At 36.3% G+C, this 13,351-nt stretch overlaps 2 protein-coding genes and 1 pseudogene across 2 annotated transcripts; all 3 read right to left on the reverse strand.

Annotated features, from left to right (window-relative positions):
- Positions 2,999–5,324, reverse strand: LOC104736599 (annotated as a pseudogene).
- Positions 5,116–6,216, reverse strand: LOC104736598. The gene has a single exon (XM_010456614.2). The coding sequence runs from the start codon at positions 6,133–6,135 to the stop codon at positions 5,551–5,553; it is 585 nt and encodes a 194-aa protein (XP_010454916.1). The 5' UTR covers positions 6,136–6,216; the 3' UTR covers positions 5,116–5,550.
- Positions 8,440–11,568, reverse strand: LOC104736597. The gene is made up of 2 exons (XM_019234877.1): positions 10,365–11,568; positions 8,440–9,548 (listed from the first exon to the last, which is right to left on the reverse strand). Exons 1-2 carry the CDS (start codon positions 11,525–11,527, stop codon positions 8,456–8,458), a joined length of 2,256 nt encoding a protein of 751 aa, XP_019090422.1. The 5' UTR covers positions 11,528–11,568; the 3' UTR covers positions 8,440–8,455.

A 13,351-nucleotide genomic window follows, 5' to 3' on the forward strand; every position in this document is an offset into this window, starting at 1 on the left:
AATAAGTACATTAGACCTAATAGAATTATTTTGCTGTATCCAGACAAAAAGAAAATGTAATTCATATTTAATTTTAAATTTTAGTTCTGCCTTCACTCACTCAACAGGAAAAACAAAGATGAAGGTGATTTTGCCCTTATCAATGTCGAAGAAAGAACTCCCCAAAAGGTGATTATCTCTAAGACAATATTTCTTCTAAAGTTAGGAACTTCCCGAAAATGGATGATCCGAACAACGATACTATTGTTACCGGTGTTTTGTTGTTATTTGGAGATTGAATCGAGGATAGAATAGAAAGTAAATGTTTTAGTTTTCACTATAGTCTGAAAGAAGATGTGTTTGTATGGTAATAGATTGTTTTTAGAAAACTAAACTTTATAGAATGTTTGAGCCATTAAGAAGGAGAAAGGATTGAAATCAAATATTAATGATCATAAATTCGCAAGTATTTCAAAATAATAAGTTTTAAAATAAAAAGTAATATAAACAAAAATGAAAATTGAGAAAAATAGTGGGTATAAGGCAATAACTAATGTGTACAACTGTACATTGTATTCCAAAACAGTTTCGTGGGTAATTATTACGCAATGAGTGTTTCACTGTTTTGCGATATTTTGAATATGGCTGCACGTATTGTTTGCCTTATTATACTAAAGTTGACGCTCTCCCTATTTGTTCACACGCATTTTTTTAGTTTTATATTTTCTGCCCCGTAACTTGTGGATCTGTTGTCTTGGTCTTATTTTTTAGATAATTAAAATCAAAACCACGAGATCATCTTAAATTTTACAAGCGTAAACAAAGTCAACAAAGGATTTAAAACTTAGAAACCTGAACAGTTTAATGTTAAGACTTAAGAGGTCAATTATAAATTATATGGGATCATTTTATAATATACTCTAAAGAATTCATCAAAACAACATATAATTAATAACCACTTACAATTTTACTGTATGTTTTACCTTTAAAAATATGCTCTTACACCCAAAATTATTTTAGTTTTAAAGTATGCTCTTTTTCACCACCTAAAATGTCTTTTAAACAAATTAAACAAATTTTATGTTGTTTTACTTTATTTTGGCATAATTATGGTTCTTATAATTACTAAAATTGATTTGTGACACAATTTTTTTAACCATGAAATCTTTTACTCCAAAGATATTTTGGATGAACAACTGGTGAAAATTATCTACTCGAGAACAATGATTTTATACCAACCCAATAAAAGTTTTTTTATTGAGAAATTGAAAGAAAGTTAATATAACATAATAGAAATAAAAATTTGTAAATGATAATCATGTTGGTATATATAAGTCTTAGATAATTCAAATATACAAAATAAAAAAATTATAAACAATCAAAAACATGACATATGTCATAATCACGTGAAAGGATCGGTGACCTGTTTACTCCTCAGAAGTATCGTATTGTATCAAAATTACTTAGATATATTCTAACAATAATTACAATAATCAAATATTCTCTAATTGTAAGTTCTCCACTTATTTCTACCTGAATCAAAAGATCTCATATATTTCTCTATATACTTGGGTTTAAACGGTTTACGAACTAAATCCGATAAAAATCCACATAAATCTGGTTTGAAACCAATTTTTAAAACGGTTTACCGTTCTAACTTCCCAAATTTCAAAATCGCTTCTCAATTACTCGATCAAGTAGCTTCCACTGAAGAACCTGCAAACATCAAAGACACACAATAGATAAGCAAAATTATATCAGAAAAGAAAATCAAAGATAAAAAACTTTCGATATAAACATTTAAATTTATGTAAATATAATGTTATTTTCTTAATTAGTTGTTCTATTACATTCCAAAAATAATAATTCTTTTGACATAACTTATGTTGTTCTTTTTAGATTTGTTATTCCCTATTTAATGATTAATAATAACATACATGTTTAATGAATTATTTTTTTTGTTTATACATCTCAAAATCTAATTGAGAAAACACATATAATATAATTATCGTACAATGAAAAAATATTACTTTGTTAACTTTCCTTTTTGATTTAGTAAATTTCTTTTTAGATATAAACATGTAAATTTCTGTAGATTTAATGCTATTATCTTAATAGGCTATTTTGAAAAATAGTAATTTTTGATACATGTCAATATCTTATCAATATACTTGACACGTGTTATGATTTTGTTAATGACTAATTTTCAAAACTTGATTTTATATAATAATATAACTTGTTATTTAGTTGTCGGCCTATGCAACTTTCACGTGATTTTCATATAAATAAAACATCATCACAATGATTAAATATATTTGCAGAAGTTTGGATTTCTCATTTTTTTTTTTTTTGTGAAATGGATTTCTCAGATCTTAATAGGATGAAAATATGAAAAACGGAATTCATCCTTTTCAATTTTATATTGATACTAGACCGAACCAAACTCAATTGAACCGGTTGGGTAACCATAATAATCGGCATTGTAAGAAACTCTGACGAGGAAACTTCTCTGAACGGGGAATGGGCTCGATCGTCGGAATTCGAACAAAAATCATCAGTTTCGGCAAGGTTCCACAAATCTCCACCTCACTATTGAGAACTCATCACACTCATACTCGTAGCCACTCTGTTCGTCATCTTCTTACTATGGCCTATATGTCGATTGGGAGGAGAGAATCACACATTGGAGTTGGAGGGTGATTCAGAGTTGATAGAATGATAGTGGGTTACTTAACGACAGGGATATGCGCAACACATCCGCTGTCCTTAATAGTACGGTTGTCCGAATTTCTCAAATATATAAAGAAGATAATCATCTTGTTGATGGACTAGCGAACTATGCGTTTTCTTTATGCTTAGAATTTCATGCTTTAGATGTTGTTCTCTCGATTTGGCATCGATCTTGGATGAGGATGTTGCTGGACAGCCTCGTATAAGAAAAATATGCCTGTAATTGTTTTCCTCCTTTTTTTTAATAATGCAATAGGCCCGCTCTTTTACCAAAAAAAATATATATATATAACTTTAACTCAATTTTTTTTTATATAAGTTGAACGCATGGTAACATAATGTGGAACAAAATACCATTTTAGGGTCCATAAAAAAAACTAATTTGTGTGGACACCGCTTCGTACAGATGAAACAAATAGGTCGAGACATGTGATGATTGTTGAGTAGAAGATGCATCATACGAACACCGCTGATATTATTCCACGATGAACTGGGCTTCATGTATAAGTCCCTCCCAAGCATACATTCAACGTGTAGTGTGACACAACAATACTCATCACACGTGTAAAACCGCTCCGTATGATGATTTATTGCCTGCTCGCAGACTTCACACCAAGACATCATCATGGTACTTGTCTGAGTTGTCTCCTCCCCCTCCCCATAAGAAAGAGTAAGCATGTGCGTATCATACTTATACCTCACCTTTTGAGGCAAAGTAGCACATTTGAAACACAAAACAAAGTCACACTCAATGCAATTGAATGTTTCATTTGGGGAAGTGGAAGAACGTCTTGGCTCAGTCTCTTTGCAAACCGAACAAATTCTTCGCTCTCCCGGTTTGGATGTTAAGAATAAAGGATGCATATGACTTCCGTGGTCTAATGGCTCAAAAACTGTGGCACACTGCACATGTAGCCGGAAAGAACATTCTTCTTCGCCGCATTCATAGAGGAAACCATTTTTGCACTCCCAAGGACAAGCTGAACAGTTTTTTTTTGTGTTTCCCATAACACCTTCATATCTTCCCACTAGAGTGAGTAGATGTGGATGTATCGGATGATGTAATTTGCGAGAAAGATTTGCACATGTTTCGTGTAGAATAAACTCACATTGCATACAAGAGTAGAAGTTACCAAAATAGATTGGCATGACACATGCTTGACATAGCTTATCCTCAACGTACTCTCTATCCGTGTTCGCATCAAGTCTTAAATGATGATGTTGATGGCTGAAATGTTGTATGACTCCATCACTTATCGTCACAAATGGTTCAAGTTATTCTTCAATTTCTTCAGGCACTCCCTCAAGCTCTATGCCATCCCACACATTGCTCTGTGGCACATTTCGAATGAGCAGCATAAGAACAACCATCCTTGACGCAAGAATAGCCCCCATAATCATTATGGATCTTTCTGCGACAAACACCACAAGACCAATCATCTCCTTGGTCAAAAGAATGGGTGAAAGAGATACGATGAGCATGGCGAGATATCCTACTGAGATGTGGTAAGTTGAGACAGCTTTGATGGACCACAAAGTCACAAGGGGGACATATATAGAATGGACAGCTTGAATGTGTCAAGGCACAGAGGTTGCAAGGTAAGGGAGCCTGACTTGGGAACAGAGCAAGTTTATGCTCATGCCATTTCGGATGGTCCATAAAGAAGACAGGTGGGTTTTGCACACAAGCAAAACGAATAGCAAAATCGCAGGCGGAGCAATAATAAAAGATCTGTTCAAGATATTCATTACAGCAATAGCATGTCCTGGTTCCGCCATCCTCAACCAAGAAGGCAAGCTGGAGAGAATGTTTACGATGAAGAGGGTGTTTGACCTCAACGGGAACCTTGTTATATTCTTTATGGTTCTTGCTATTGCAACCTGGGCAGAAAAAATCGGTAGCGTCTTTGCCGCCTGTAAAGTTGAAAGTTACCCAGTGTGAAGGGAGACACGCCAGCTTGTTATTGGTGGTCCTCTGGACTTGTTCAATCACATGAAACGTTTTTGTTTCCAATCTTACTTGTACTTGAGGGCTTAAAGCAAGAAAATTCTCCCACTCTGGATGCATAGAGACGGCGAGGGAGGCTATCTTAAGGATGAGTGATATGAGCTCCTGCTCCGGCTCCAAATCCAGTGTTGCATCAACGAGTGACAAAACATCCAAATCCAGGTGCAGGTCCAAATCAGAATCTGAACCCGACGAGTTGATGGAAGACAAATAGAGTCGAGAAATGAATGATATGAGCTCCCTTAGCGGCTTCAGTTGGGAATCCAAATCCATAGAGTTGAAGACTGCGATTGCTTGCTTAGTGAGTGACATGAGCTCCGACTCCGGCTGTGAATCCAAGTTCATAGAGTTGACCAGAGAGATAATGTCAATAATGAATGATATGAACCTCGATTTCATTTGAGACAAAGACATATGGGGGCCGTAGATTGTGAGGAACACTAGATTCTGAATGAATGATACCAGCCGCTTTAGGTCCGGTGATAACTTCTTCTTATGTAATGTGGACCAGGCGAAAGAGATGATCTGAAGAATGAGTGATGTAAGCTCCGAATCCGAATCCTCCGCCGCTTCTTCTTCTTCTAATAAACCCATAGATTTAAAACACAAGTATATTTGACCAAGGAGTGACGTCAGCTCTTGTGGCGGGTCCGACGAGAACCGATGAGAGGGATCGATCGAGTCACAAGGGATACCAATTGCGACTCCGGTTCTGCTGAATCCGGTATAGAGTTGCCGAGTGAGATTGTTTGCTTAATGAGTGATATGAGCTGCTTCGCCTCCGGTTCCGGTTCTGCTGAATCCAAATCCATTGACATCACCAGAGAGATTATTCAAATCATAAGTGATATGAACTTGGATTTCTTCTCCCATTCTTCATCCCAGATGGAGCTGCCTATTTGAGAAATGGCAGTTAATAGCTGCGATCCCGAATCCATAGGGCCACCCGATAATTGCTGGTGCGAGTCTGGTTCCGACCACGGATATAATGTGAACCGGGCGTGGGAGATGATCTGAAGAATGAGCGATGAAAGCTCCGAGTCACCAGCTTCAAAACCCTCGGACGAGTACAGTTGACCAACGAGTGACGTCAGCTCCGGCTCCGACTCGGCGGAACCGATGAGAGGGATCGATCGAGCCACCAGCGATACTAATTGCAACTCCGGTTCTTCTGAATCCGGTATAGATTTGCCGACGGAGATCGTTTGCTTAATGAGTGATATGAGCCCCGGTTCCACCTCCGGGTCCGGCTCCGGGTGTGAATCCAAATCCATTGACATCACCAGAGACATTATTCGAATCATGAGTGATATGACCTTTGATTTCTTCCCCGATTCCGCATCCTCCTCCCAGACGGAGAAGTCTAAAGCAGATTTCATCTGAGAAATGGCAAATGATAGCCGCAATTCGGGATCCATATCGAATTCCAAGGATATTTTTGAGGATTCCTAATCCTCAATCCATGGACGATCCCGATTCCGATTCCGATTCCGATTCCATTGAGCCCGCCGAGAGTAATGATTGGTATTGTTTGTTCGAGTGTTGTTAAAGGACCTGTAATGAAAGCTACTTACGATACGTCTTCTTCTGTTTTTTAAACAATAATATCATATACAGTGTAGTGCACAAAAAAAAAAAATCATATATTAAACTAAAATATTTAACTGAGTGAATTTCTCGACTATTTAAAAATATTTAACCTTACTTATTTTAGCAAATTAAAAAAATTCTATGATCAAAAAATTTTATGTGACTGTGAGAGGTACCAACTCGAGTTAACAGCATGTGCAAAATATAAAAAGTCAACTATCGATTTAGAGAGCATGAATTTACTTCTTGCCTTTTATTTTTAGTAGTACTGTTTTTTTTTTAACTAGTGTTTATTTTAAATAAGATTTTTAAATTTTTGTTTAAGAGTTTAGAATATTGGTCTTTTGTGACTGTTGATATTTTTGCATTGTATTTATTTTTTTTTTTTTTTTTAAAAAGCGTAGAATTGACCAACGGTAAAGCAGGGAACTGACAACTGAAATCGTCAAACGGACACTTTTGCATGTCGATCCCTGTTAGTGTAAATATTAAAGATCATGTGATCTGATTATGTGGTAAAGAAAGAAACAGCTCAACCAAAACCAAGTTTTTAAATAATCACTACTTCTAATTATTCACTTCTTCTAATTAATAAAAAAGACCAAATCAAAACGCACCTCAAGTATCGTAGGTCCGTAACTAATGTGTACATTATATTCCAAAACAGTTTCGTGGGTATTATTACGCAATGAGTGTTTTGCGATATTTTGAATATGACTGTACGTATTGTTTTGCCTTATTATACTAAACTTAATGCTCTCCCTATCTGTTCACATGCATTTTTTAGTTTTATATATTTTCTGCCCCGTAACTTGTGGATCTGTTGTCTTGGTCTTATTTTTTAGATAATTAAAATAAAAAGCACGAGATCATCTTAAATATTACAAGCGTAAACAAAGTCAACGTTAAAGATTACAAACTTGAACAGTTCAATGTTAATACTTCAGAGTTCATATATATACGAGTTATTTAGGTGTCGCCGTGTCGGCCTATATGCAACTTTCACATGATTTCATACTGTATAAACAAAACAAAATCTTTGAATGACCAATTTTGAGTTTTGGTGACGTAGCATTTTAAATAAATAAAAAAAATATAAAAACACAGAAGAACTTACAATAAGAACATCATCACAATGATTAAATATATTGCAGAAAATATAGAAAACGGTATTCATCTTTTTCAATTGTATTTCAGGCTACTTTTAAATAACATATCTAAACTGATTGAATAAGTTAAGGGCAGAACTGCTTCAAGTTATTTACTGATTGAATAAATAATTAAAGCAGTACAGCATTTAGAGATACTTAAAAGATCATCTAACAGTACAATATTGCATGTTATATCATTAACGAAATGGTAAAAGTCTTACTTTAAACAATTTTTTTGGGTATTCTTTTCAAAATGGTCGGATATCTACAACTAAGTTTCATTGGAATCTGTATGTTGGTTCTGTTCTTTACTAATTATTCAAGTGAAATGTTCCTTTGAATCACCATCGTGATGAACATGCTGATTGGGTTAGTTATCTCTACTAAATTCGAAAGTTTCATTTAGCCATTGGATTATTATATCAGTCTTCTTTGTATCGCAGGTTTCTGATAATCTGGACTGAATATGTCTTCAATGTTGGTACTGGTGAGGGTGGTGATAGAGGGAGGGTGGTGATAGAGGGAGGGTGGTGATAGAGGGAATAGTACAGGGAGTGTGCTACAGTAACTGGACTGTTGAGTACGCTGAGCAGCTCAGGATTAAGGGATGGGTCAGGAACCGCAAAGACAGTTCAAGGGAAGCACTCTTTTCTGGATTACCTGAGCTGTTGATGAGATGCACTTTTTTCCTTCAAATTAAAACCCCTCTTATTCATTCAGTAGCTAAAAATTTAACATCTCGTGATAACATAATGTGGAGCAAAATATTATTCTAGGGTCCATAAAGAAAACTAATTTGTGTAGACACCGCTTCTTACAAATGTGACAAATATGTCGAGACATGTGATGATTGTTGGGTAGAAGATGTATCATACGAAAAGCGCCGTTNGAGATGCACCAGAGGTCCTCCTGCAGCCATGGTTATTAAACTAATGATTTGAGATGATTTTAGGTTTTTTTTTCTTCAAATTCAACCCCCTCTTATTCATTCAGTAATCTAAAAATTTAACATCTCATGATAACATAATGTGGAACAAAATACTATTTCAGGGTCCATAAAAAAAACTAATTTGTGTAGACACCGCTTCTTACAAACGAAACAAATAGGTCGAGACATGTGATGATTGTTGGGTAGAAGATGTATCATACGAACAGCGCTGTCATTATTCCACGATGAACCGGGCTTCATGTATAAGTCCCTCCCAAGCATACATTCAACGTGTAGTGTGACACAACAATACTCATCACACATGTAAAACCGCTCCTTGTGATTTATTGCCTGCTCGCAGACTTCACACCAAGACATCATGGTACTTGTCTGAGTTGTCTCCTCCCCATAAGAAAGAGTGAGCATATGCTTATCATACTTATACCTCACCTTTTGAGGCAAAGTAGCACATTTGAAACACAAAACAAAGTCACACTCAATGCAATTGAATGTTTCATCTGTAGAAGGGAAAGAACGTCTTGACTCAGTCTCTTTGCAAACCGAACAAATTCTTCGCTCTCCCGGTTTGGATGTTAAGAACAAAGGATGCATATGACTTCCGTGGTCTAATGGCTCAGAAACTGTGGCACACTGCACATGTAGCCGGAAAGAACATTCTTCTTCGCCACATTCATAGAGGGAACCAGTTTTGCACTCCCAAGGACAAGCTGAACAGTTATTTTTTTTGTTTCCCATAACACCTTCATATCTTCTCATTAGAGTGAGTAGATGTGGATGTATCGGGTGATTTAATTTGCGAGAAAGATTTGCACATGTTTCGTGTAGAAAACACTCACATTGCATACAAGAGTACAAGTTACCAAAATAGATTGGCATGACACATGCTTGACATAGCTTATCCTCATCGTACTCTCTATCCGTGTTCTCATCAAGTCTTAAATGATGATGTTGATGGCTGAAATGTTGTATGACTCCATCACTTATCGTCACAAATGGTTCAAGTTGTTCTTCGATTTCTTCAAGCACTCCCTCAAGTTCTATGCCATCCCACACATTGCTCTGTGTGGCACATTTCGAATGAGCAGAAGAAGAACAACCATCCTTGACGCAAGAATAGCCCCCGTAATCATTATCAATCTTTCTGCGACAAACACCACAAGACCAATCATCTCCTTGGTCAAAAGAATGGGTGAAAGAGATACGATGAGAATGGCGAGATATCCTTATGAGATGTGGTAAGTTGAGACAGCTTTGATGGACCACAAAGTCACAAGGGGGAGATATATAGAATGGACAGCTTGAATGTGTCAAGGCACATAGGTTGCAAGGAAAGGGAGCCTGACTTGGGAACAGAGCAAGTGTATGCTCGTGCCACTTGGGATGATGGTCCATAGGGAAGACATGCGGTTTTTGCACACAAGCAAAACCAATAGCAAAATCACAGGCGGAGCAATAAGAAAAGATCTGTTCGAGATATTCATCACAGTAATAGCATGTCCTGGTTCCGCCATCCTCCAAGGAGACAAGCTGAAGAGAGTGTTTAGGATGAAGAGGGTGTTTGATCTCAACAGGAGCCTTGTTGTATTCTTGATGGTTCTTGCCATTGCAACTGGAGCAGAGAAAATGGGAAGCGTTTGGGCCTCTAGTAAACATGAAAATCACCCAGCGTAAAGGGAGGCACGCCAGCTTGTTGTAATTGGTGGTACTCTGGTCAGTCACATGAAACGTTCCTTGCTGCAATCTTACTTGTACTTGAGGGCATAAAGAAAGAAGCTTCCCCCAGTGCATAGACTGGGAGAAGGCGAGAGAGACTATTTTAAGGATGAGAGAGATGAGCTCGTGCTCCGGTTCCAAATTCAGTGTTGCATCAAGGATAAACATAACATCCAAATCTGAATCCGAACCGGAAGAGTTGATGGAATACAAATATAGTTCAGAAAGGGACAATATGAGATACCTTAGCGGCTCAGGCTGGGAATCGAAATCCATAGAATTGAAGAGTGAGATGGCCTGAGAGATGAGTGGCGTCAGCTCCGGCTCTTGCTTCTGCAGCGAATCCAAATTGAAATTGGTAAAGTTGAGCAGAGTAATAATTTGAATAGTTGTTGATACGAGATTTGACATCATTTTCCTCGAAAGTATACTCGCCGAGTCATAAACGGTGAAAGACATTAGTTTCTTAATGAGTGGTAATAGCTGCGACTCCGGCAGGTCGGGTTCGAACCGGGAGAAAGAGATGAACTGAAGAACGAGCGACGAAAGCTCTGAATCCGTTTTGAAACCCTCGGATTGGAAATACGAGTAAAGTTGACCAACGAGTGACGTCAGCTCCGTCTCCGACTCGGTGGAACCGATGAGAGGGATCGATCGAGCCACGAGCGATACTAATTGCGACTCCGGTTCTGAATCCGGTATAGATTTGCCGACGGAGATCGTTTGCTTAATGAGTGATATGAGCTTCGAGTCCGGTTCTGCTGAATCAAAATCCATTGAGCTCACCAGAGAGATTACTTCAATAATGAGTAATACGAACTTGGATTTCTTCTCTGATTCCTCATCCTCATCCCCGGGTGGGCTAGTTAAGACAGATTTTATCTCAGAAATGGTTATTAATAGCAAATCCGTCGGGCCCAGTTCCGGAGATGATGTGAACTGGGGGAGAGAGATGATCTGAAGAATGAGTGAAGAAAGCTTCGAATCCTCCGCCGCTTTTTTTTCTAATAAACCCACAGATTTTAAACACGAGTACATTTGATCAACGAGTGACGTCAGCTCCGGCTCCGACGCGGTGGAACTGATGAGAGGGATCGATCGAGTGACGAGCGATACCAATTGCGACTCCGGTTCTTCTGAATCCGGTATAGATTTACCGACGGCAATTGTTTGCTTAATGAGTGATATGAGCTTCGAGTCCGGTTCTGCTGAATCCAAATCCATTGACCTCACCACATAGATTATTCGAATCATAACTGATATGAACTTCGATTTCTTCTCCGATTCCTCATCCTCATCCCCGTCTAAGGCATCTTTCATTAGAGAAATGACATCCCATAGGTACCATTCCGAGAACATGGACAATTCCGAGGATATCGAATACATGGACGACTCCGAATCCATCATAGAGCCCGCCGAGAGTAGATATATATTGTTCGAGTGTTAAAGAGTAGAAGTAACTTTCTATGTAGTATATATAGGAAGGATTTCTCGAAGCTCCTTTATACTAGTACTATTTAATTACTAGTTTAGGCCTGGGCATTCGGATATTCGATCGGATTCGGGTAATTTCGGGTTACCCGAAGTCATACAAAAAAAACAAAAAATTCTGTTTTGAAAAAAAAAAAAAAATACTTTCTATCTTTCTCTTCTTGTCTCTTTCTTCTTCGTCTCTCTTTTTCAACAAAAAAACCATAGATTTGTTTATCCATGACCACTACTTCAAAAACTAAATCCTTCAAATTCCCTACTAAATCTAATATTTATAGTAAATTATATGATATGATTCATAATTATCTTCCAACCTCACTCACTCTTCAAACCCCACAAACTATATTTTTTTTTTGTAGATTTGCTTGTCATGTTTCTACTAAAATTGATTTGGGTAGTAAAAAAAATAAAACAATTATGGGTTCTGTTGATTGAGAAAAAAAAAAATCAATTTTAGAAAACATAATTATATATATATATATAAATAATTAACGTTTTCATACTACGATATAAAACTAAGGTGGCAAAATGGTTTATGATAAACTTGTAAATGCCTAAGGTATTGGATTCAAACCCACTTAAATGCATTTTTGTATTTATTTCGGGTTAGTTCGGATATCCGAATTTCATATAAACTAAATCTGATCAGGTATTTAGTACTATCTGAATCCGAACCAAACTGCCTATTTCGGGTCGGGTTCGGGTTCGAGTTTCAGATTTGGTTAAAATGCCCAGGCCTATACTAGTTATTGGATTTTTAGAATTTATATAATTTTGTTTTACAATAAGTGTCGTTTTGAACTTTTCATTACATATATTTTTGACATAAAATTATAGTTTTATTCTCACTGTTATGATGTATTTTGATCAATAATATAATTTATTAAGTGTATAAACAGAAACTAGAAAAAATAAATTTATTTTGATTAATAAGGAATAAAAAAATATGTATGAAAAAAAACTTTAAACCATAACTAAAATTGAAATTCATAATATTCTATTGACTGAATTTCTCAACTATTTTAAATATTTAACCTTACTTATTTTAGCAAGTTATGATCTTTATGTGAGAGATACCAACTCAACAAGTTAACAGCATATGCAAAATATAAAGTCAACTATCGATTTAGAGAGTATATTATTGTTTATTTTCAATTTTTTATGTAAAAAGTTTAGAATATTAGACTTTTGTGACTATTGATATTTTGCATTGTATTGTTTCTTTAAAGCAGTAGAATAGAGATAGACCAACGGTAAAGCAGGGAAATGAAAACTGAAATCGTCAAACGGACACTTTTGCATGTCGATCTCAGTTAGTGATTAATAAATATCATGCAATCTTTAATTATGTTGTAAAGAAAGAAACAGCTCAACGACCAAGGTTTTAAATAATACTACTAATAACTTAACCGTAGACTATGACTTCTTCTAACGAATACACCAAGGTTTTAATTATGCGCGGGATGTTGTTTTTGTTTTTTTGTAGTTTATTTTCTGGTTTTTTATTTTGTTTATAGGAAGTTTTGTGTAGGTTTTAAAATAATGTATGTTTAATAGCAGTAGTAGATATTTGAGGAGTAGTACAATGCCAATTTTTTGTTCTAAACAATCGGATGAACAACAATAGCAAACACCTTTTTTTTCTGCCCCAACAGTTCCACATGCAGCTGTTGCAATAACAACAACAACTACTACCAAATCAACAACTTGTAGAGCAACTGTATTTGATCTAAATGCGAC

This window comes from Camelina sativa, chromosome 13, assembly GCF_000633955.1.
Source record: "Camelina sativa cultivar DH55 chromosome 13, Cs, whole genome shotgun sequence".
NCBI classification, from domain to species: Eukaryota; Viridiplantae; Streptophyta; class Magnoliopsida; order Brassicales; family Brassicaceae; genus Camelina; species Camelina sativa.

Excerpts from the sequence above, each read along its gene's own strand:
- LOC104736598 (XM_010456614.2), bottom strand. The coding sequence starts at position 6,135 with ATGGATCCCGAATTGCGGCTATCATTTGCCATTTCTCAGATGAAATCT.
- LOC104736597 (XM_019234877.1), bottom strand. The coding sequence starts at position 11,527 with ATGATGGATTCGGAGTCGTCCATGTATTCGATATCCTCGGAATTGTCC. Across the intron at positions 9,549-10,364 it reads TCCCAGCCTGAGCCGCTAAG|AAAGATTGATAATGATTACG; the intron begins GTATCTCATATT and ends TGTTTGTCGCAG.